This window comes from Pinus tabuliformis, chromosome 3_1 (genome assembly GCF_031772625.1).
Source record: "Pinus tabuliformis cultivar Carrire ecotype Pingquan chromosome 3_1, CPIR1, whole genome shotgun sequence".
Lineage (NCBI taxonomy): Eukaryota > Viridiplantae > Streptophyta > Pinopsida > Pinales > Pinaceae > Pinus > Pinus tabuliformis.
In genome coordinates, this window is record NC_142301.1 from 785,309 (window position 1) to 811,041 (window position 25,733).

Below are 25,733 nucleotides of genomic sequence, written 5' to 3' on the forward strand. Positions count from 1 at the left end.
TTTTATGATGGCCAACACCGCCATTACAACCCACGAGCATATTTCTTTTTTTTGGCTCGTTCATATTAAAAACTTAATACAAAAAAAACATACGTATCAAAACATACAACAAACATAAATAAATTCTTTACGTGCCGTAAAAAAACTTTAAAAACTTCTACCTACTTTCTACGATTTGGAAGAGTTTCACTTAATTTCTTTGCAGACAGGAGTGGCGGTCAGACTCAAAAAAAAAATTAATCCACGCAAGTATTAAATGCAGGAGTGGCGGTCAAACTCAAAAATTTTAATCCACGCAAGCCTTTTAATGCACCTCGTATGCAGCTTTGGTTGATGAACGTCGGAGAGTGAAGGATTAGATCGGACGGCTGGAATGGATATCGGAAGGCCATTTTCTGCAGAGCTTTATGTCCTGAGAATGTCAGACATGGTGACGTAAGAGGACAGCCACGCGTCAACTCCAAATTTTCTCGGGTTCAAATAAACGGAAAATCCCTTTGCCGGAAAGTGGCCCGAGAACTCTCAGGCGGGATTGGTGAATGGTTTCTGGTGGTTTTGGGTGAGAACCTCTGCGTTGAAATTAGATTTCAACACTCCCCTTTAATTTCAACAGCTAGGCATTCGGTCATACCCAGACACTTTCTCAAAAATTCAAAGCTCTTCTGATCCAGTGGCTTTGTCAAGATGTCTGCTACCTGCTCTTGAGTCCTGCAATGTTCTAAGACAATTTCTCCATTGTTCACCAATTCTCTGATGTAGTGAAACCTTGTATCAATTTGTTTCGTTCTCTTATGAAACACTGAATTCTTTGACAATGCAATAGCTGAGCTATTGTCACAAAAAATCACTGTCGCTTTTGCCTGCTCTTGGCCTAAGCTTCTCAACATTCTTCTCATCCACACTGCTTGACATGCTGCTGCTGTAGCTGCCACATATTCAGCCTCTGCTGTAGACAATGCTATAATGGACTGCTTCTTAGAAGCCCATGAAATGGCTCCTGAACCCATATGAAAAACATAACCGGAAGTGCTTTTCCGATCATCTACACTTACAGCCCAATCACTATCAGTGTATCCAACCAAATCTGAATGTTTCGAGACAGTATATAAAATTCCAAACATTTTGGTACCTTTGACATACCTCAAAATTCTTTTTGCTACCTGCCAATGTGCCTCCTTTGGCCTCTCCATGAATCTGGAAATTAAACTAACAACATACATAATGTCAGGCCTAGTAGCTGTTAAATACATAAGGCTGCCAACAATACTCTTGTACAAACTAGGATCGAAATCCTTGCTGCTGTCCTCTCTGCTGAGTTTTAATCCCATTACTGTGGGAGTGATCGCTGCCTTGCATTCATGCATGTTAAATCTGTTCAATACTTGATTTATATATCTTGCTTGTGAGATAAAAATTCCTTTTTCATTTTGATCTACTTCTATGCCTAAGAAGTATCTCAAGAAGCCCATATCAGTCATTTCAAATTCATCCTTCATGACTGATTTAAAATTTTCAATGAGCTGATCATCATTACCTGTGAAAATAACATCATCAACATATAAGACAACAATTAAAATTTTACCATCTTTTTCTTTGATGTAGACAGTGGGTTCTCCTTCACACTTTTCGAATTCATTATCCAATAGATAAGAATCTATCCTGTTGTACCATGCTCTTGGCGCTTGCTTCAGCCCATAAAGAGCCTTCTTCAATTTGCACACTTTGTGCTCTTCACCTTTCTTCTCATAGCCGAGAGGCTGTTCAACATAAACCTCTTCCTTTAACATTCCATTTAGGAATGCTGACTTCACATCCATTTGGTAGACTTTCCATTTGTTTTGTGCTGCTATGGACAACACTGCTCTCACGGTTTCCATTCTTGCAACCGGGGCGAAAGTCTCCTCATAGTCTCTCCCATACTGCTGCTTGTACCCCTTGACAACCAGCCTTGCCTTGTGCCTTTCTATCTTGCCTTCAGCATTGCTTTTGGTCTTATAGACCCATTTCACTCCAATAACTTCTTTACCTTTTGGTAGCTCAACCAAATCCCATGTTTTGTTTCTCTCTATGGCATTCATCTCTTCATCCATAGCTTCTATCCATTTCCTATCTTTAATTGCATCCTCGAAATGAATAGGATCATCAACATGACAATACTAGGCAAATAAGGAATTCATTCCTTCATCATAAATGTCACTTAGATTTCTAAATTTCTTACCTCTTTCATTTGGTGTGCAAGTGCTTGAAGATGCACTTGAATTTCCTCCTTGTGGTGTGCTTGGAGAAGCACTCTCATTTATCCTCAATGGTGTCCCTTGCTGTCCTTGTGTTGGCACTGCTGTTTGGGGATGCATTTCAGCCACCTCCTCTTCATCTTCATCATGAGACAAACAGTTCTTGACATTCACTGTTTTCTTTATGCTTCCATCCCAAGCTTCCTCCTCAATGAATTGAACATCTCTGCTGACAAAAAACTTCTTGGTAGATGGGATATATAACCTGTAGGCTTTAGATTCCTCACTGTATCCAATGAATAGACATTTCTCCCCTTTGCTGTCCAACTTCCTCCTTAGCTGATCTGGTATGTGTGCATAGGCCACACATCCAAAAACTCTCAAGTGGGTGACACCTTGCTTTCTCTCACTCCATGCTTCTTCCGGCACTTTGTTCAACACTGCTTTTGTAGGAAACCTATTCAAAATATACACTGCACAATTTACAGCTTCAGCCCAATAATCATTTGGCAAATGCTTTGTCTTTAACATGCGCCTCGCCATATCCATGATGGTCATGTTCTTCCTTTCAACAACTCCATTTTGTTGTGGGGTGTACCTAGCTGTAAACTGTTTGTGAATTCCATTTTCTCTACAAAATCTTAGGAATTCCTTGGAGATATACTCACCTCCTCTATCAGTTCTCAAAACTTTAATGTGCAGCCCGCTTTGGTTTTCCACAAATGCCTTGAAGTTTTGGAATTTCTCAAACACTTCACTTTTGTTTTTAAGGAAATATACCCAAGTTTTTCTTGTAAAATCATCAATGAATGTTAGGAAATATTGGCTGTCTGCTAATGATGGATCTTGCATCGGTTCACATAAATCTGAGTGGATGATCTCTAAGGGTGCCTTTGCCCTTATGCTTTTACCTGATGGAAAACTTTCTCTATGTTGTTTTCCCAAAATGCAACCTTCACATAGGCTGTCCGGTTTCTCTATCAATGGTAATCCTCTTACCATTCCTTTCCTGCTCAACAAATTTAGACCTCCAAAATTGAGATGTCGAAATCTCAAGTGCCAAAACCAATTTTCATCCTTTGGCACACTTTGGAAGGCCTCTTGGGTGACTGTTGCCATTTCCTTCTTGTTCTTCAAGTCTGCCCTGATCCGGAGAGGGAACATCATGTTCCTTGTCATCTTCACTTCAGCAATGCATCTTTTGCTGGGTGCTATATCCATGATGGTGCACACATCATTTTTAAAGAAAACATTGTACCCCTTATGGACAAGTTGTCCAATACTCAAGATGTTACATCTCATTCCAGGGACATAGTAGACATCTGCTATGGTTTTCTTTTCTCCTTGGTTTGTAAATATTTTTACCTCTCCTTTTCCCATAACAGAGATTTTACTATCAGTTCCTAGTGTGACTTCTGATTTCACATTTTTATCTAAGGCAGAAAAGAAGGCTATGTTTCCTATCATATGGTTGCTGCAACCTGAGTCTAAAAACCAAATGTCCTCACTGTTTGTTTCAGCCATGTTACAGGCTAACAATACATTATTTTGACTGTTGTTTTCTCTTGTAACATTTGCATTTTATCTACTGTTCATATCATGTTGTTTCTTTCTACAATCACTTGCATAATGTCCATAATTTTTGCAATAATAGCATTGAACATTAGATTTATCATACCTTTGTCCTTGAGCATGATGTTGTCCTCCTTGTTGGCTGCTGCCTTGGCCTTGGTTCTGATTTGGATTGCTGCCTCTTCCTTGTGCATTTGATGGGTTGTTCCTTCCACCTCTGTTCTGGCTTCTGCCTCTTCCTCTTTTGTTTCCTCTGCCTTGACCTCTTCCTCTTCCAAAGGACATCTGGGTATTGAAGGCTTGCTCAAGAGATGAGTTTTCATTCCTACTCAACCTCTGCTCATGTGTTATCAGTGATGGATGTAGCTCATCAACTAAATAGTTTGAGAGATCCTTTGTCTCTTCAATGGTGGTGACTATGGCATCAAACCTTGAGGGTAAGACCCTCAATATTTTATCCACAATCCTTCTATCTTCAATGGTTTCTCCATGAGTTCTCATTTGTGTGATTACACCAATCACATGAGTGAAGAATGAGTCAATGTTATCTGACTCCTTCATGCACAGGTTCTCAAAATCTTTTCTCAGCAATTGTAGTTTTGTTGTCTTCACTCTCTCCATGCCTTGATAGGTTTTCTTGAGGGTTTGCCATGCTTCATTTGTTGTCTTAGCTGTTGCTAACCTTGGAAACACACTCTGGTCTACTGCTAGATACAACAACATACGGGCTTTTGAATCCTTCTTCCTATTGCTCTTCAGCTGATCCTTCTCTCCCTGAGTTAATGCATTGAACTCATTTTCATCTGCTGGTTCTTCAAACCCAGATTCAACTATTTCCCATAAATCTTGAGAGGCAAACAGGGCTGTCATGGTTATTGCCCAATAGTCATAGTTCTTCCCATTAAACTGTGGGAGCTGGGTATTAAACATACCCATACCAGTGCTTGTGCTAGCCATTCCTTGACTGTGTATTTAAAACAACTGACTGCTTCTTCAGCAACACAAAAAAAACTTTGTGAAATACCTGAGTATTTTCCTGACTGAGCCTTCACTCTGCTTGAGAAGTTTTACTGCTGCAACAAGCTCCTCCCTTCAGCTTCTTTGTCACCTTCAAAGAGCCTAAGCCTGCTCTGATACCACTGTTGGAAGTTTTTTAATGGGAAAATCCCAAAAACCAAACAAAATAAAACTCAACACACAGAGACAATGCTCTGTTTCTTTCACTCCAGGATCTTTTGTGCACAGGGAAGCTTTAAAAAAATTTACTGAAGAACAGAGTATTTCACCACCATAAAAACATTTCCATTCATTAAAATATATGCTTGATACATATTCATCCTCTTTTACTGAGAGGGATTCACCAAAAATACATTTAACAACAAAAAAAAACATTTACTCTGTTTTCACCTAAGAATTCACTGAGCTGGGTTTACTGCTGTAAATCCCCTTTTACATTCATTGCTGTGAAAGACACTTTACTGCTGTAATAAAAATTTACATATACATACAAATGCGCTCCACCATTTTCTTTATGCACTGCTGTGCAAAACCACACATGGTTTTTCGCTACTCCTCAGTTTTACGATGGCCAACACCGCCATTACAACCCACGAGCATATTTCTTTTTTTTGGCTCATTCATATTAAAAACTTAATACAAAAAAAAACATACGTATCAAAACATACAATAAACATAAATAAATTCTTTACGTGCCGTAAAAAAACTTTAAAAACTTCTACCTACTTTCTACGATTTGGAAGAGTTTCACTTAATTTCTTTGCAGACAGGAGTGGCGGTCAGACTCAAAAAAATTTAATCCACGCAAGTATTAAATGCAGGAGTGGCGGTCAAACTCAAAAATTTTAATCCACGCAAGCCTTTTAATGCACCTCATATGCATCTTTGGTTGATGAACGACGGAGAGTGAAGGATTAGATCGGACGGCTGGAATGGATATCAGAAGGCCATTTTCTGCAGAGCTTTATGTCCCGAGAATGTCAGACATGGTGACGTAAGGGGACAGCCACGCGTCAACTCCAAATTTTCTCGGGTTCAAATAAACGGAAAATCCCTTTGCCGGAAAGTGGCCCGAGAACTCTCAGGCGGGATTGGTGAACGGTTTCTGGCGGTTTTGGGTGAGAACGTCTGCGTTGAAATTAGATTTCAACACTCTGCTCTCGTGTTCCTTATTGTCAGGGGAGAGAACTGCAATTTTTTCAATCGTCCCTTTAATAATCTTCAGATACACTTATCAGAACATGGAAACGCCTCCTGCTACATTTCGGGTAAAGAGAACCGGACCCTAGATGTGTACAAGTGCATTCGATTCCAAGAACCGGACCCTTTTCAAGATGCATTCGATTCCACAGGAGGGCGGCTCTGGAAATGTAATGCTACCGTCTATTACGATTTCTACAACTCAGGGTATTCGATTCGGGGATGTTCTACGGAACAAGTAGAAGTTGAAGTCGGAAGAGCAGAATGCGTTTCCAATGATACACAGAGAGACAAAGTCTGCAGATCATGTGAAGCAAGTGGGGGGATATGCGGCCATTGTAGCGAAGCAAGGAGACGTAGGTGGGGAGATCCAGGAATTCGTGTGGGGAAAATCCACTGGTTTTCGATTGTTGTAATAAGTTTGGTTGGAGCTGCAATATCCGATGCGTACTTCGATCTGGACCTTCGCTTCAGCTTCCCAGTGAACAGTTATAACCATTCAACTCCCTTCTTTGAATCCAACGATTGACAATACTATAATCGTCTAACACATGATCTAATGGCAGAGACGAATGACAAGTAGATTTTAGGGAAGTTTATTTCAGAGGGGAACGCTTTACGGCGTAAATATTTCGGTTCAACAAACACATCATTTTGTTTAAAATATGATAAAGAGAAAAGCGCATTTACGAGGGCTGTGCCCTACAATATTCTTAAATTCGGGTGTTGTCATGAAATTTTTTTGGACTCCGAGGTTACTTTAACTTATACTAGACCTCTCCATTTGGCTTTTTATGGTCCACATCGTGCTTGCATGCAACCCACGTTGCCTCTCACTGATGTCACGCACGTCTTCTGGGTGATGGCAATGCCCGCCAAGGAATCGAAGAGGCCATCTGCCACCATTCAGGTCGCTGACTACCACCGCCTTTCAACTTCTTGCAACCAAACCCAATATGAAATTGGTCTTTAGGTTTCCGGTGACACTGTTGTTGGATAGGCTTACCTTTGTCAAATTACTATATTTTCTAAAACTGCAAGAGATTGTTCTAGATAAATTGTTGTTATGCAGATTAAAAAGGCTCAAATTAGGAAGCCGGAATGTGCCCTCCAGTATGGATCCCATCAGATTATGGCCGGAAATGTCTAGCATTGTCAGTGCCTTCAATTCTTTGAGTTCCTCTGGAATTCTTCCCGTCAAGCCATTTTCAAAGAGATTCAATATGACGAGAGATGTTAACTTTCCAAGCTCGACAGGAATCAATCCAATTAAAGAATTATGTGCAATGTCAAGCTTCTACAAGTTGGAACAGTTCCCTATCTCTGCCGGAATGTGCCCCTCAAAGGAATTGTGAAAGAGGAATAGGAGTTCAAGTCTCTTCAACATCCGCACTTCCGGAGGTATGCTCCCTGAGATTAAGTTGTTTTGCAGCTGAAGCAACACCAAATTCGTCCAATTGGCCAGAAATCTCCCGTCGAGATTCCCCGTCAAGGAATTTCTAGATATTCCTAATTCCACTATGCGATGCAGAGAAGCCAGACCGAGTGGTATCGGACCCTGAAGATTATTCACTGACAAGTCCATGAAAGTTAGGCTCCTGCATTGCCCCAGCTCGCTAGGAGTCGACTAGACCAGTAACTTATTTAAAAATGGAACATTTTTCATTGTTTAGAAGAAAGAGTGTAATATTTTGCAAGCGGTGCTTCTCTTTTTTTATTTTATTTTGTATAACTGAGATGGGCGAAGGAATCAGAAAGGGTTGAGCCTCACTACTTACCTTCCCCCTACCTTGGTTGGTCTGCAGCTTGCGTCTTCCGCTCCGTTGCTACACAAGTATTTTCTACCACTTTGCCTTGGTTGGTCTGGAGCTTGCGTCTTCCGTTCCGTTGCTACACAAGTATTTTCTGCCACTTTGCCTTGGTTGGTCTGCAGCTTGCATCTTCGGCTCGTTGCTACACAAGTATTTTCTGCCACTTTGCCTTTTTTCCTCCAAGGACGTTGGAGCAGCAAATGCGTTGAGCATACCATGAATGCAGGGGAGCTTGTTTTGGGACACAAAAACTCGTTGGAGAAGATGTCCTGGAAGGACATCAATGTTCCAGGTATTGAACGAGCAATCTCTCTTTCTATTTTTATTTTTAGAAGTAGAGTAATATAAATATATAGTAGGGTAATATAAATAACAACTTTGATGAGCATGAAGTTCTGGAATCCATGTTTGTTATTCTGGTCATTACCATTACGCTGGCAAAGATCAGATATCTGTGTTGCTGCCTTGTTTCTACAGGATTTCTCTATAGATTTTAAGCGACGCTCACAACCCCCCGTGAGTTTGTTGTCCGTTTTACCAGGCCGGTGAAAATGGGCGCATTTGCCCTTCTATCAAGCTAGATTGATGTTGCCACTAATCCTACGTACAGGAAGAAGCGTAAACAATTTCTTTTTGTTTGTGACTTCAGCATGGGAATACAGAGGGTTGTGGTTGTTACGTTAAAGATCATTTCAATAAACATGCTTGGAACAGGGATCATTTCAATGAATTTTTAAACATGCCTAGAACAAAGATCATTTCAATGAATTTTCATCCCGGCAGCCTGAACAAATCCGAGCAGAAGCTAACATGCAATGAAATGAACAAACCCGAGCGAAAGCTAACATGCAATGGAATGAAGAGTAGAAGAACAACATGTTTGCAATGCTGCAATGAAGAGAGGAAGAGGGTAGTGGAATGAACGTGGCAGCTGTAAACAACCCTAGCAACAAACAGTGACAAGTGTAAGCTTGTAAGCTCGATGGGTTTATGCGATGTTGTCTCAACAACTTTGAAAACGAAAACTTTGCTTCGACCATTGTTTCAAAAACTTTAAATAAAATAACTTGCCTCAAAAGTAAGTTTAAAAACTTAGGATAACTTAGCTTCCCCTGGCTAAAAACAACAGTGGGGTATGTGAAGCTTGCAATAAGAGGCTCAATTCAGAAGTTTGGTTAAAATTTTCATAATGCAAAATTGTTAGCAATAAACTTTGGTTAAGCTCTAAAAATCTACAATTGGTTAATCGGTCAAAGTGATTTAATATCCGGTCAGGCAGGGACTAATAAGTCAACGTTGAAAAGTAGATTATAGATGCAAGATGCAATGGTCAAATGGGTGCAAGACCCAGAAAACCAGTTTTGTGTTTAAAGTTTTATATTGTCATTTTAAATGCTTCGAAATTCTTTAAAAAAATCAACATCAATGAATTTTATTTTTAAATAGATGTTTAATTTTTTCTTCTCAATTAAAATATAACTTTTCTTACACATCTGTATTCTTAAAATATATATATATATATATATTAAAGACTATATAACCCTTTCATAATTTAAATTAATATTTTCTTTAAATTAAGAATTTTAAATATTATTTTATGACATTTTTCTATGGAGGCCATAATTTCAATTTAGTTTGAAAGTGAATTTTTTGTTGAAATGGGTTAATTTTGTTTTCCAGAAATCTAAATTTGGCAGTGTTTAAATTTATTAAATTTATTTTTTTAACCGTAGAAATGGATTCAACATCATCAAAACCCTTTCACCTAAAATCTTGTAACCAGAATTTGGAAAAATTTCTACCAAATTTTTTAAACCTTACCAAAATTTCTATTGTTTACTAGTATTATGACCTCTTCAAACTAAGAATTATTTTATTTGCAAACATCAATATCAATATCAAAATAATTTTATGTACCAAATTCCTTCACCAATTCAATATTAAACATAATAAAATGTAACCCCACCAAGCTTAACTTAAAAAAGTGTGCCATTTTCCTGAATCAACGAGTCGCGGATCCTGCGAGCAATGCATCCTTGTTTTATATGTTGCGTGTTAAGTAATAGCACCATATGCTGCGAGCTATGCATGGGAAAAAAGTATTACCACGAAGGAGATTATCCCGCACCAATTCAATATTAAACATAATAAAATGTAACCCCACCAAGCTTACCTTATAAAAGTGTGCCATCTTCCTGAATCCACGAGTCGCGGATCCTGCGAGCAATGCATCCTTGTTTTATATGTTGCGTGCGTGTTAAGTAATAGCACCATATGCTGCGAGCTATGCATGGGAAAAAGGTATTACCACGAAGGAGATTATCCCGCACCAATTCAATATTAAACATAATAAAATGTAACCCCACCAAGCTTAACTTAAAAAAGTGTGCCATATTCCTGAATCCACGAGTCGCGGATCCTGCAATGCAGCCTTGTTTTATATGTTGCGTGTTAAGTAATAGCACCATATGCTGCGAGCTATGCATGGGAAAAAAGTATTACCACGAAGGAGATTATCCTGCACCAATTCAATATTAAACATAATAAAATGTAACCCCACCAAGCTTACCTTAAAAAAGTGTGCCATATTCCTGAATCCACGAGTCGCGGATCCTGCGAGCAATGCAGCCTTGTTTTATATGTTGCGTGTTAAGTAATAGCACCATATGCTGCGAGCTATGCATGGGAAAAAAGTATTACCACGAAGGAGATTATCCTGCACCAATTCAATATTAAACCTAATAAAAAACATAATAAAATGTAACCCCACCAAGTTTACCTTAAAAAAGTGTGCCATATTCCTGAATCCACGAGTCGCGAACAGTGATCAAATTTGAAGGGCAAGTCTTAATTTCATTTAGAAGGGCACATATTCAGTTCGCACTTCTATAATGAAAAGCATAAAAAAAAAGAGCAATTCAATTGACAACAGTAAATTATTTTCAAATTTCTTTTTATTTTTTCACAGGAGAATGGTGGAACAACAACCCCATGGATGTTGTGTATAAGGCAGGTCTGATATGAGCCGCAACTAATATATCAGATGCATTTACCATTAATGGATAAATAGGAGACCTATATTCCTGCTCCAGTTCAGATAAGGATTAATTTTGTAGGAAATTTTTGTAGCCAGAACGTTCAAGCCAATATTCAAGTAACTCAATCAAATTTAAGTTTATTGCGTGAATAAAAAAATTCAGTAAATTCTAAACAGGTTTAGGATTCAACAAAAGAGTGTACAAATGTGTATATGTTTTTGGTATTTCCTTTTTTAATATGAAAACATACCAAGAATTGGGAATCCGCAAACAAATCAAATCCAGTATGTTAGGAGCCCTGTTGAATGGGCTCCTCTCCAAGCATAAATCGTGCTTGAACCTTGCTTGACAGGTGTTTGCTAAATGATGAATCTATGCTCCTCTCCAGCTTAAATCGTCGTCAAACCTTGCTTTGGGCAGCCTTCAGGCACAACCCAATAAAATTACAGACCTAATACATGGCCCATATTGACATCTAGTCGCTCTCAATTGAAACTACCAAATGTAATGGTATCAAAGGGTAATTGTGGAAAAATAATTAATAAGAACTTCCATTATATGCACAATTAGAAAAAACAACTCAAAAAGACACTGTTGTTTTTGAAATGGGAGCAATTCAGAAACTGCCAAATGTAATGATATCAAAAGGTAATTGTGACATAATAATTAATAATAACTTGCATCATATGTACAATTAGAAAAAACAATTCAAAAGGAAACTGTTGTTTTTGAAATGAGAGTTTCTGAAATGAGATTTAAGTTTTAACATGAAAAGAAATTTACAAATTCAACATTCCTAAAATTCTAATTTCAGAAAAAATGAAAGTTAAAAAAAAGGTTGACAATTTGACAACACTTCTTAAAAAATTTTATGATATTATTCCAATTTTTGTTTAAATGACAAAAATCAATTTTTAAAATTTTTTTGACTGGTAAAATTTTATCCCTACTTCTCTCACATGTCAGAGACCCTTCGAAAGGCTCTGACGTGTTCAATTTTGATCCCTGGGACTCGCGGATCCTGCGAGCAATGCAGCCTTGTTTTATATGTTGCGTGTTAAGTAATAGCACCATATGCTGCCAGCTATGCATTGGAAAATAGTATTACCACGAAAGGAAATTATCCTGCTGAAAGGAAAGGAAAGTTTGCTGGCACAAATACTAACTTGAAGTGCACAACAATAACGTAACCTTACTGACCAAACAAAACATGGACCGCAATTATCTGATACTGACATCACTGCTTAGGTCGTTGACAATGAGATGGACTCAATAAGAACAGTGGTAGGTGCATAATTGGCAGCTCAAATCCAGAGCATGAAACTGTGGTGCTGGATTAAGGGAAGAGAAACGAATAAAGTTTGGCAATATTGATATCAATATGATGAATGAAAAGGGAAAACATGATCTGCACGCAGTGATTGTGCCATTTCCTGCACAGGGTCATGTCAACGCTCTCACGGAATTGGCGCAGCTGTTGGCTATTAGGGGAGTGTTTGTCACTTTCGTCAATACTGAGTGGATACATGAACGCATGGTGGAAGCTTCAAAGAAAGCTAAATCCCCTGTTTGCAAAGGCGATCTGGATTTGGAGCAGCAAGAATGGAGAATTCGTTTTCTGTCAATTCCTGATGGTCTACCGTCCAACCATGGCCGCACCTCCAACACGACAGAGTTACTTCTTTCGCTACAAAAGTTAGGCCCAGCTTTGGAGGACCTCCTAATTACTACTGCTCATGGAAATTCACAATCATTTCCACCCATCACATTCATTATCACAGACGCCATCATGTCCTGCACGGAGCAAGTCGCGAGAAATATGAAATTGCCCAGAGTTATCTTCTGGCCTGTATGTGCTGCTGCCTCCATTTCTCAATGCTACGCCAACTTCCTTCTTTCTGAGGGACACATTCCAGTAAATGGTATGTCTTTCTCTTTGCAGTCTATATCGAATATAATTTTTTTTTGAACATTTTGTCCGTTGAATTTAATTTCTGAATAATTTGTATTGGATAAATAGAAAAGTACACCAGAGCAAAGTTGTAAAAAATTCCCAAATATACCATACATATTCTTTTTTATTTCTCCATTTCCGTAAATTCAATTTAAACTGGGATAACTATAAATAATTTTAGGTATCCATTTATTTAGGTATTAATTCGAATTGTTTCTTCCGTTAAGGACACAGCGTCGTTTTATTTTTCATTTTAATTATATATTTGAGAATTTTATTTTACAGAATTTATCAACGATCATGAAAGATTCATCGCAGGACGCGTTACGTTTTGTGAATTTATTATTCATCGCCCTAGATGTTACTGTTTTGCAAGAATGGTTGAATAATTAGCACATATCTATTTTAAATATGGATCTAACCTGAGTCTTATAAGTTTTTAGGGATCTAATTTTCATGTTTAAATTTATTTTTATGCGGTTGATATAATTTAAATGTTTTGTATAGTTATTTAATTTTTTTTTTAGATTTGTTTTGCAAAATTTCAACTTTGATGACATAGGGCTTGCATTACACATCATATTGGCCTGTAAAATGAGCAGAGAGGCTCATTGCATCTCAGCTCAGTGACCTTAATTATAATTTCACCTAATAACTATTTTTTTCTGCTCATATTCAAAAGTTTATTTTGATTTGGAAAAACTATACCAAATACAAAATTTTAATTGTTAAATTGATTCAAGAAGAAAGAGTTATGATCAGAATCATGAAAACACAAATACTATAACTAAATATTTGATCTCTACAACTAATTTTGAGCCAAAAAAACCTACACAATATAAACATCCAAAAAGTAAAAACATGATAACTACAAGACATTTAATCAAAGGTACTACAAGACATTTAATTAGAGGTACTAGAATCCATGGTGATTCCCATTTGCTTCTCTAGACATACGAGTATTTGATCCATTGATATCATGTGCCAGTCTTCCTTGATTTCATTCCTATCAACTAAAACTCTTCCCAAATGGAATTTCAAGTGTCAATAAAAATCAATAGTGTATGTGTACTAGTTGTGCGGCCTCTAGTATGTCCTGCATTTAGAACCTAGTCTTCCACCTTTGCCAAAACCTCTATATCAGTGAGAGTCCACCTTTCATCAACTAGTTCATGCTTTGTGTGGGCAACTTCCTCTTGAACCAGTTGAGGAATGAGCTCCCCATATCTGGATGTCAAACCCTCAGCCTACATTTGCACCCTTGAACGCTCACGTTCCTGGTAATATGTGGCACCTCAACATACCCTTGCTCTATGTTGGGGCATGATGAATGTCAATTGACAAAGCAAGTCAACACTGCCAACAAGTTGCCACGTTAAGCTATGATCAACTGATTGTCATTTCTCAAAGAGAATAACAAGAGTGAAGGGGGCTAGGTCTCTTAGGACTAATGAGTCCTTGAGGGCCCTGCATAGTGCAAAGATGCTAGCCAATCAAGAATCCTAAAAAACCTTGAGTAGAGTGCAAATTGGTTGAGTTGCTACTAGGGGCAGCAAAGGAGACTAAGTCGTCAACAGATGGACTATTCGAACTACAAGTTGATAAGGAAAATCTAATTGCTTGTTGATGCCACCCCGGACTACTATTGCTTGGAGCTGATTTGACACTGAGGGAAACGATAAATTTTAACTTGAGAACCCAGGGTGGATGGAAATTTCACCTCTAACACTAACCGTCTACCATTAAACCACCCACAAGCTTGGATTGCGCATAATCCACAAGGAGGGTGAGGGAAACCACTTGTATTAGCTAACTCTTCTTTGTATCCTCAAGGAAGATACCCCAAGTTTGGCTAACTCTCACCCTAAATAATTGATGATGAGGAGGAGAATGCCAACCTTCACGTGATGGATGTTAAAGAAGAAGAAACCACAAGCTCTGGGTTGATGGATTGCCTCCATTCCTAAGAAGATACACCAGAGCCACACCTTGTACATTTCCAAATAATGATTTCTCGATCATAGTATTATGATTTGAAAACAAATGTCTTCCTCCTACTGCCAATTGAATATTTATTTGGTGTGAGAGCGTAGATGGATAGGCTCCCCTTGCTAACTAGTACACATTCCATTTACTCCTCCAGATATGCTCATACTGCTTGCCAACCCCATTAACATAAACTCCTTGTAGGAATTAACTTTTGATATTGCGAGACCATGGAGCATTATGCCAAATGGTGTATGTTGCATGACATATATTAAACACTTAAGGGGGTGTGTAGCTATATCTGGCTAGCCCATGAGGTAGTAGGATGGTAGAAACATGCCTCCCTACCTTAACTTCTTCTTCTTCTCATTATTATTATTGTTATTTTAATTTTTCAATTAATTAAATTTTAATTTAATTAATAAATATATTTTCCAATGGTATTAATAAACATTTAACTAGATTCATTAAAATATATATATATATATATATATAGATATGAAAAGAAAAAATTCCCCTTTTTAAAAAATTACTTTTATACAATTTTTTTTTTGAAATCTCATATTTATCTCTAAAACTTTATAAAAAAATAAATTTAAAATATAAAATACAATCTAAAACTATTAAATTTAAGATAAAAAAAATTGTGAGTGATGTGTCTATTTTGGAACATGGTTTCTCCACAAAATATTTTAAATATTAGTAATAGAGATCTAAAGTTTATCTCAAATGTAGTTATACGTTTCTGTTTTTCAATTTAATTAAAAAGTATTGTAAAATGAAATTAGATTAAATTATATATAAAATATTTCCATTGTGAAATGATAATATTGTATTGATAAATAAATGTACAATATTGTAACAAGCAAGCTTCCATGATAAAATGAATATGAATCTCCATCGTTTAAAATACTTGTTACATGATTTTTAAATGTATATGTATTTAATTCATATATTAATTATTTTAATAATAATAATAATAATAATAATAATAATAAAGTTATGATTTAATTAATTTTTATGTTATTTTACTCTGAATGAGATGACAAATGTGGCAGGGGGTTTGCACTAGACGATGCCACCCAACCTAGAAAATCAGTCAGGGGATGTGGTGCCTACCCCCAATGAAGTTCAATGCACATAACACATGAGAATATTGGATATTCAACAAAAGTTTTCATCCTCAATTGGAAGATGAAGACGATAGGTTGTGGTTGGTGAGGGAAGATGTTGTATTTGTGTGATGCCAGGAGAGGCAATAATTTCACCCATTTTGTTAAATTCAAAACAATGGAATGTTGGAGGCTTGGCTACATACAGAGGGAAGCAAGTGGTGTAGGTTGTGTCGACCTGGCGAGTGATTAGCGAATCTAAACATCGAGCAAGAGGAAGGCGCCTACAAGGTAGTGTTTCCAACCCCTTAGCTGGTCTACTTCCTGCATGCAATTGATGTCCTCCTTCAATCAATGTGGCTTCATCGACTACTTGGTATCATTATGTTTATCCCTCACTTTCCTTCCTTTCAATTAAGTTGGAATTACTACAAGAGGCTTTGTGTTATGTATAAACAAGATTGTTGGTATTTTCTTTTTCTATCCTCACTCTCTCGTGATGGTTTATCAAAGTGGAGATTTCCCCTTTTGTTGTTTGACAATATTAGAGTGAGTTGTTAAGCCCATTCCCCCAGTTCTATTCTAAGCTTTCCATTATCGTCCTCCACCCTATATGACCAGTGTTGGTTCTCTTATTGCCTGGAGATTATCTCATGTTGAGTGGAGTTCCATATTTTTGGTTTTCTGATACTTGTGCTGGGATTTTTTGGCTGGGGAACTTGTAGCCGATAGTTCGATCTATTGTTGCTCATTTTTAGTTCCTTTTCCTTCTTTCCTTGGGAAATTATTGGGGTAGAGCCTCAAATTCCTATCTTGTTTGGTGTCTTCTTTCAGTGTTATTAACTCACCCTCTCTACAAATAGAGTTAAAGTACTTTTGGCATGTAGGATTTTGCTTTATCAAAAGGTGGATTTTTAGGTGGTTTATTGACTCTATTGGTGTTGTAAGTTAGGTAAAAATTTTGTGGGTGGTGGAATTTTATAGTCCCTTTCTCACTTCAGGGAGACTTTGAGGTTTGGTTCAAGCTGGATATTTTTTGGGCTTGCACCTTTGCAACTCTCACACATGGGATTGAGACTATTCATTGTCTAGATTCCTTTTCCTAGGAGGACCAACATACCACAACAACATCATTGGGTTCAAAGAGAGGTTGATTATTATCAAGAGTGGGTCCATTAAGGCCACACCTGTATGCATCATATGTTAGAAGGATTTTCATCTTGGTATTGGGAGCTTACACTGGCCAACTTTTAGGAAGGAATCTCTTGATCTAAGGGAGAATCATCCTCTCATAGGACTAATCTCTCAAACATGGAGGTGATGATTGAATGGGGTTTTGGATCCCATATACAAGACACACAAGGGGTAGGCTCAATCATTACATGCACATTATAGACCTATGAAAATCATATGGTTATCATGCACTCTCTTGAACACTTGCACAAGCATCTGAGGGATCTAGACAGAAGAATGAAGAGGATTGATTGACACCTCAGTATTCCTCTAGTAGCAGGTGAAACAGTGGTATTCCTTTAGTAGCGAGAGGCACCCAAGCATCAAGAGGGATCAAATCTCTTGAGATGCAAGTATTTTGAGATGAAAACAAATAATGAGTCAAAAATATTTTCATTTCTATGATTATAGAAATTAAGGCGTTGGCAATAAAATCACTAATACGCTAGGTCAAAACAACAATAAAATAAAAATTTAATCAATGATACATAGAGCTCTAAAGAAAGAGGTAAGAAATCACCAAAAAGCCAACAAAGAAATTGCAATATCAAAAGAAGAGTATTAAAGAGGAAATAGTATGTATAGAACAAGAAAAACAAATTCTCAAAGTCAATTTAAGATCCCAAACTCTCCTGATACATCAATGTATGCTCCACCTTTAAATCCTAGGACTAGAGGTAGTTATTTCAAATTATAACGTTGAGATGAACTTTGTTGGACCATCTATGTTATGTCTCTAAAGGAAAGAACTCAATACATAACAACATTTTAGTTTTTTTTGTCTTAGCAACTCAAGTTGTTGGGAGAAAGGTTTGTTCTTCCATCTACCTGGGTTCAATTCCGAGATACATGTTTGGCCTATTGTGATGAGGCTAGAAGGATAGGTGCACCCACTAGGTTCATCTCCAAGGGGCATGATTGGCTCATTTTGATAAGGCTAGAAGGGTAAATTCTCCCACTACGAAAGACATGTCTCGATGCTTGCTAAGTCACAATTCATTGCTATGTTTGGTTTGTGGACATTCTTACGAACAATAATACATGACTATACAACTAGAGTAAATGCCTTCCACAAAATGATACCATAGAATATCCTAACCAAAACCACTAAGAACCATATACCTTAAATAAACCCCTAGAAAATACCTAAAATATTAGAAGATCAGTTCCTTATTTCTTCATCGCCAAAACTCCACCTATAAATAAAAAAACACTAAATCTCACCATCATATCCAAGATCTTGACATGTCAAAAATATTCCCACCAATGCTTGAATAAGGGGATGGTTGATTAAATGTTCATTGTATATTTTCATAATAAAATGATCCCTCAATTACTTGCTTGCATGATAGGAGAGAATTTTAGGTGATGGTTATGACATACCTCTTTCCATTTATTACATGGATAGGTGTGTTTATTTTGGAACAAGAATTCCAATATTTTAATTTAATTATCAATAAATATTTAGTAGATGGTATATTGTTCATATGGATTTAATATTTATGGAATATTTTAGAATATTTTTAGTTGTATACACAGATCAAAGGTTCAGATTTATCTCCGAAATAGTTATTCTTTTTTTATTTATTAAATTGATTAATTAAAAAACTCTCATATGAGTTGGTGTCATCTAAAATGATTAAAGGTTTTTTGGGTATGCACTATTGATAAGCCATGGTATTGCGACAAATTCTATTTAAAATTAAGAATCTCATGAGTGAGGGCGAATCTCCATGATTGAGAATTTTGTTACATGTTTATCTTCTAATGTATAAATTTTAATTTGTATATTAATTCTTTTTATAATTAATATAGTAATAATTTATATAAAGTTATAATTTAGTTAATTTTTTAAGTTTTGGCAACTTGAAATGTATCACAAGTGTTTGGATGTTTATCATGGATTGATGCCTATGGACATTTACCAACATTTAATGCCAATAGGCATGTCTATTTCGGAATAGGCTTTCCAAAATTTTAATTCAATTATATGTAATTATTAGGTGGTTGGAAGAGATTTAATCTCGAGAGAATATGCTAGAACATTCATATTTGTATTCATAGATTGAGGATTAATATTTATTTCCAAATTAGTTATGTTTTTCTATTTTTTTATCTCAAATTAATTAATAAAAGAAAACGTCATATCAATGTGTCATATTTGGCATGTGGTATTGATAAGCCATGATATTGTATCAAAATTTGTTTACATGCCAGTAATTTCTATGTTAAAGTGAGATGAATATCTATGGTTAAGAATATTGTTTAAATCATGTATTAATTGTTTTTATAATTAATAATTATAATAATTTAATTTAGATAGTTCTTATTTGTTTTTTGAATTATGTGTGGTGAAGTAAGTGTTTTAATGTGTATCATAGATTGATACCTATTAACATTTACTAGCCATTTAATTTATATGGGTGTAATAGTTTATATGAATATATCATAAATAAGTGTTTGTATGCTTATCATGGATTGATACCTATCAACATTTTCCAACCATTTTATTTATATAACTACACTAATATATATATATATATATATATATATATATATATATATATATATATAATGTTTTATTTGCATTTTATTTTCTTTGCAATATCCCTCGTGTGGCATGTCATTTTAAGTAGTTTCTCTGTGTTATTAGTCCTTAGCTAGGTAGGAATCTAGGAATCGATTTGCCTATTGACTATTATTAATTTTGGACTAAGCATGGCAAGTTATAATGCTTAACTTTATAAATGATTAAAGTATTTTTTATTTTAATTTAAAAAAAATTGTTATCATTTCATTTTCCTAACATTTGTCCCATGTTGCCCATGAAAATTTCTCACCACTAGAACTCACCAATTTTCATAGGGATCACCAATTTTCATAGAATTTCGTAATATAATTATATAAATTGATAAAAGTTAATAAATATATAAATGTATATTATTAACCTGATAGTTAAAGTCTTCCCAAGCTTTCAACCAAATCGTACCACAGTTTGTTATTTTGTTAATGTAACTGAAAGCCTATTTCTTTCATGTTAATCATGATGCCAAGGGCTTTAATCGAATCAAATCATGTGGAAATGATGGAATTATTTCCATTAAGAATTGGTTTAGGTTCAAATAAAAGTATGAAAAGATATTACTGTGCCTTTTGCAATAGACCAAACGGATCTGGTTTCGAGGTATTTTTATGTCCAGACCTTAAGATTTACAATGCATATGCCGATGAAGGTATTTGAACTTTACTACTAAGCAGTTTGTGTGTTGCAAATGTCTCCTTGACTTTCCATGTTGTCTTATTGTCTGCTACATGAATAGTTAGGATCTACATTAGCTTCATATAAGCACAAAAATGGCCACAACAATCTTGATCATATGTCTAACTTGATAACTCTGGTTGCCTACTCATCTACAAATAGGACTTTGTGTCGAACAGACATGCTTCTCTGAGGAAAATTTTAAAACTTGTAGAAACTCATGCACAATGATTTCTTTGATGGCTTCTCCTAATAGGGTTTTTCTTTGTGTGCCTTTTTAGGTCTTCCACCTCTGCATGCTTCTTTAATGCCTTGACTTCGTGATTATCGAATTTCATTGCAAAGAGTTAGTGCACAATAAAGTTATATTTTCATTCTTAGCGGCTCCTACTTTACTATCATGATTTACATGCTGAATCCAAAAGATTTTTACCAGACGAAGGCAAGTTGTGTCCTCTCGCGATGAAAATATTCAATGCGTTTCGATAACTTTCTTATGTCACTGCATTTCGTGAGATTCCATGACAGAGAAAGATTTATATATGTGAAGAAGATTACACGAGAAGAAAAGATAGAAGCCCACACTTTGTACTGCTAAATATGAAGATAAAATCTTGAAATTCTACCATCAATGATATCAAAACATTAATTCATACTCCAATAAAGTGGTTTTGAATGTTAAGCAGGACTGGAATGTTTTTTATTCTTATTTTTCTTTAGCAATACTTATTTGCGTTGTTTATGGGGAATAGTGCAAAAATGAATATGTGATGTTTATGTTTAAAATTCATTGTATCTTTAATATTTTATATAATTATTTATTCATTGATGTGAGTTGTAATATTGTATTTTAATTATAATGTACTTTGTGTAGTTTATGTTTAAAATTTATTGTATCTTTAATATTTTATATGATTATTTATTTATTTTTTGGTGTGTAAGTTTGGATGATTTTTTTCATTCATTTTCAAGAAAAACAAGTAGGTTCTACATTCATATCTATTTGGTTAAGTGGCCTCAACCTGCCCATTGGGAAACTAGGTTTATTGGCCACCTTACCGCATTATAAGCCATCCAAAAACAAAAGAGTTTGAGACTATATATCATAGCTATATAGGCCTGACTGTCCTTAATTCTCCTAGTGACGAAATAACTAAGACAAAACATCAAAGTTTGCAAATCATTCATTTATACATAGAAAAATGTAAAAATCCAAACTATGCAAGTCATGCTGCTACTCGTCGGATGAGTTCATGCGTGTTGGGTCTTTTGCACTAGAACCTGACAATTTGGTCTAAGGGAGGCATGGAAAATGCTTCTCTATGCGACCAAGGCGGGCATTTTGTTGTTGAATCTGGGATTGAATGAGCTGAAATTCCTTGTGAATTTCCTAGAATTTTGTTTTAGCCTTGGAAGGTCTAGTAGAGGAAGTCACCAAGGCTCTAGCCATGATATTCTTCATCAACCAATAAAGATAAAAAATTATTGATATTGAGAGGAGTAGCCTCTTGAATATCCAAGGTCCGTCATAAGATCCCGCCATTCCTCCATATCTAGATCCACTATTTCTGCCTATTGATTTAAATCAACTTCCCACTCAAAAATTAGCTGGCGAATTTGTGGTTGAGTATTGGCATGGTAGGCTGGAGAAGCTTCTCGAGTTAGAAATGAGCTGGATCTACGACCCCGTCCCCTAGCTGGACGTGCTTGGTGTTGGCTTCCTCCTTACCTCTGACCACTATCCTAATTCCTCTCATAGCCTCCCCTTGTCGATTTATCTCTATCAAAGAAAAAAATAGCCATTTTGAAGTTATGCCAACCACAAAGGTAATGGAATAACCTGAAATCAAAAGCCAAGACTACTAGCTCGGGGAGACAACCTTGCTTAGGGTCCTGGCACAAACAATGAGAGTTCGAATATGTAGAATTGAAACAACAGAATACAACATGATTATGAGCATGAAGACTATAAACCATATGTTTCACCACGATAATGAACTGGGTTTGTCGAAACAGGCCTTTCACGGCAACCCATGGCTCCTCGAGCGTTCTTGAAGCAAGACCCAATGTCCATTCAAGATTTTCCTTTCCGAGGAATCCCGTTTTCATATTAGGCAATAGGTACATCAAAGATACTAAATAATAGACAAAATCTCCCATGCAAGAAGTGCACACCAAATTCCATTGTTCAAACCAAAAATGCATGCACATCCTAGGAAGCAAAATTCCATAACAAACATAGATACTTCTATTATATTCAAAGAACCCATCAGAGTAAACTATTCTTGCCTCCCTAATTTCATGAAAGGTTTCCTTTCTGACCCAAGACATCATCTCAAAGACATGGCTCTAGCAAGGTATTAGAGTGTAGAGAATCTCAGGGATAAGGGCATGAATGAAAAATGCAGAGTTAACATACCCGCAACTGTCGTCTGCTGGGAAGAGGGTGAAGCCATCTGCACCTGGATGGCTAACCTGTTGAGATGCCTTCATGGGCAACCTGGAGATTGCAATCGACCTTGAAACAATACCTCCAAACCAAGTTAGGCTTGCTGCAAAAGATCTCGACGATAAGATATCTCATTGATCACTTCATTCCCATTTAATATCTATCATGCACTTTGCCACCTTGCACTTGAACGCGAGGGTGTGCGGGCCGGCAATCGACCGCCCACTGTCCTTTCCCATTACTCATCTGGCCATGGCACGGATCCCATCAGTGCTTGGTTATCATCTCTCACTCCAACTAGGGAGATTATTTATTCATTTAAATATATAGATGTGAGTTGTAATATTATATTTTAATGTTTTAATTATAACATTAAAAGTAAAATTTGGTTATTACATGGAGGAAGATATGATAGAGGTCCACACTTTGTCTTGCTAGATATAAACATAAAATGTTGAAATTCTATGGTATCAAAACATTATTCTGTACTAGATTTGAATATTTTTTCCAATTTTTTTTCTTTTGTAATATTTAACTCTCTTTGTTCTTTATATGTTTAAAAATTTATATATTATTTATTTATTTGAATTTTAACATTTTAAGTAAAATTTGTTTTCTAAATTTGTTATTATTATTTATTTAAGAGAGGAATTTGTAATTAGGGATTTGGCAATCTAACAATTAGGGAATTGTCAATCTACCACTGAGTCATTGCAAATGCAACTAGGTCATCACAAATTAAAAGCTGAAAAAGAATATTATTTATTATTAAAATAAATAAATTAGAATTTAACTAACATATTTTTTTATATAATATGCATACACAATGTGAAATATCACAGCTAAATAAATTATAATGTCCTTATTTAGCTTCCCATTATTTCAAGAGAAAAAATGTAATATTACATTAATAATACTAATCTTATATATTATCTTTATAATTTTATTTATTATTGATAATTATTTTAAAATAAAAATAAGTTTATTAAAAATAATTTATTATTAGAAATAAAAAATTTAAGAAAAAATGCATGGAGAAACTGTAATGTCCAACTAAATAGTTGACCCATCTGCATGCATCAAAAACTTAAAAATTCGATCTTCATGAACTGTAAATTTGAAAATTCATGATTAAAGATTACACACCCTTATTTCTGATTTATTAATTTATTATTTTCAAACTTACCATCTTTGAAAACGAGTAAAGTGTAAAAATCTTTATTCCAAAATTATTTTTTATTATTCTCTCCTTTAATCCCTTCTAAAAAATAAACTTTTGATTACTTAAAAAACTATTAATTTCTATTTATTAACTTGGTAGGTCAACAAAGTTATTTATTATTAAAAAAATTAATATTATTAATTATTACTTTCATCTTCGATTGTCTTATAAAGTGAGTTTTGGGTGACTTAAGGATACAAAATTATGAATCTTCTTCTATTCGACTTATCCAGATTTTTAAAAACATAAATTAATTTAATTAATATTAATTATCTATTAAATTTAAAATTAAAATAAATTTATAAGAAAGGATTGATTATTACTCTTATCTTTAATTTTTCACGTTTACAGTAATCTTTTTGGGATTTATGTATTTACGATGTATATCGAGCTAATCCTCGTAGAAACCTAAATGCTTTTCATTTGCTCTGCAAAGATAATGATTATACTCTCTTTGTGACTTGTTCAGTAAGGGAAGCCAGAAATCAAGAAAAACTCATCACTTGCCTTCCGGGCAACATCCCACCATTGAAGCCAACCGACCTGATTTACCGGAAAGCAGACCACGATCCTTCGGGCATTCGTTTAAATATCTTTCTTTACGAATCACAGAAGCAAAGCAAAGGCGACTATGTATTAGTGAACACGTTCGAGGAACTCGAAGGGAGGGATGCAATAACAGCACTCTCATTGAATGGCTGTGCTGCCTTGGCCATTGGACCTCTTTTTCTTCCCAATTTTTTACAGGGAAGGTGTTCGTGCAGCAGTCTGTTGGAGGAGGAGGAAAGCTGCCTCACATGGCTCGATATGCAACAACCGCGATCAGTTATATACGTTTCCTTTGGGAGCATGGCTGCGAAATCACAGCAACAGCTAGAACAGCTAGCGCTAGGGCTAGAGGGCAGCGGACAACCTTTCTTGTGGGTTCTTTGTTTCGATATCGCAGCAGGCCAAGTTGCGATTTTACCCGACGGCTTTGAAGAACGAACAAAGGAGCGGGCACTGTTTGTGAGGTGGGCACCACAGTCAAAAGTACTTGCCCATGTCTCTGTGGGATTGTTCCTCACACACGGCGGATGGAACTCTACCTTGGAGGCAATGAGCATGGGAGTTCCCATAGTGGGATTCCCATATGCTTCTGATTAGTTCCTTAACTGCAGATTCGCCAAGGAGGTATGGAAAATCGGCCTAGCTTTCCAGGATGTGGAGGTAGATAACCAGAAGGTGGTCATGAAAGAAGAGGTGGAGGATGTTATGAGGAGAATGATGACAACACCCGAAGGAAAGAAGATGAGAGACAATGTTCTCAGGCTGAAGGAGTCCGCAGTGAAGTCCATCCTCCCCGGAGGATCTTCTTTCCTGAATTTAAACACTTTCGTAAAAGACATGATGACGATGAGTAAAGCAGTCCAATCCGAAAATGAAACCATGTGACTCGGTTTTCAGAATATGCCATAAAAATACATCGAGATTTGAGAATAAGGTGATGATCACTATCAAAATTTGTGCTGAATCTTTAGATACCTCTCCCGTTTCACTCACCTCTGTGTTCACTGGGATGCGGAGGGCTTTAAAGCCTCTCATGTTTCACTCTCCTCTGTGTTCACTGGGTGAATGCCCGTAATACTCTTCTCAACAAAAGAATT

General features: G+C 36.1%; 1 protein-coding gene across 1 annotated transcript; it reads left to right on the plus strand.

Annotated features, from left to right (window-relative positions):
- The first annotated feature begins 12,253 nt into the window (after positions 1-12,253).
- Positions 12,254-25,521, plus strand: LOC149185471 ((R)-mandelonitrile beta-glucosyltransferase-like). Its single transcript, XM_089412407.1, has 3 exons — positions 12,254-12,794; positions 24,557-25,100; positions 25,248-25,521. Exons 1-3 carry the CDS (start codon positions 12,254-12,256, stop codon positions 25,519-25,521), a joined length of 1,359 nt encoding a protein of 452 aa, XP_089268533.1.
- The last annotated feature ends 212 nt before the right edge of the window (positions 25,522-25,733 follow it).

Excerpts from the sequence above, each read along its gene's own strand:
- LOC149185471 (XM_089412407.1), top strand. The coding sequence starts at position 12,254 with ATGATGAATGAAAAGGGAAAACATGATCTGCACGCAGTGATTGTGCCA. Across the intron at positions 12,795-24,556 it reads GGGACACATTCCAGTAAATG|TAAGGGAAGCCAGAAATCAA; the intron begins GTATGTCTTTCT and ends TGACTTGTTCAG. Across the intron at positions 25,101-25,247 it reads GAGCGGGCACTGTTTGTGAG|ATTCGCCAAGGAGGTATGGA; the intron begins GTGGGCACCACA and ends CCTTAACTGCAG.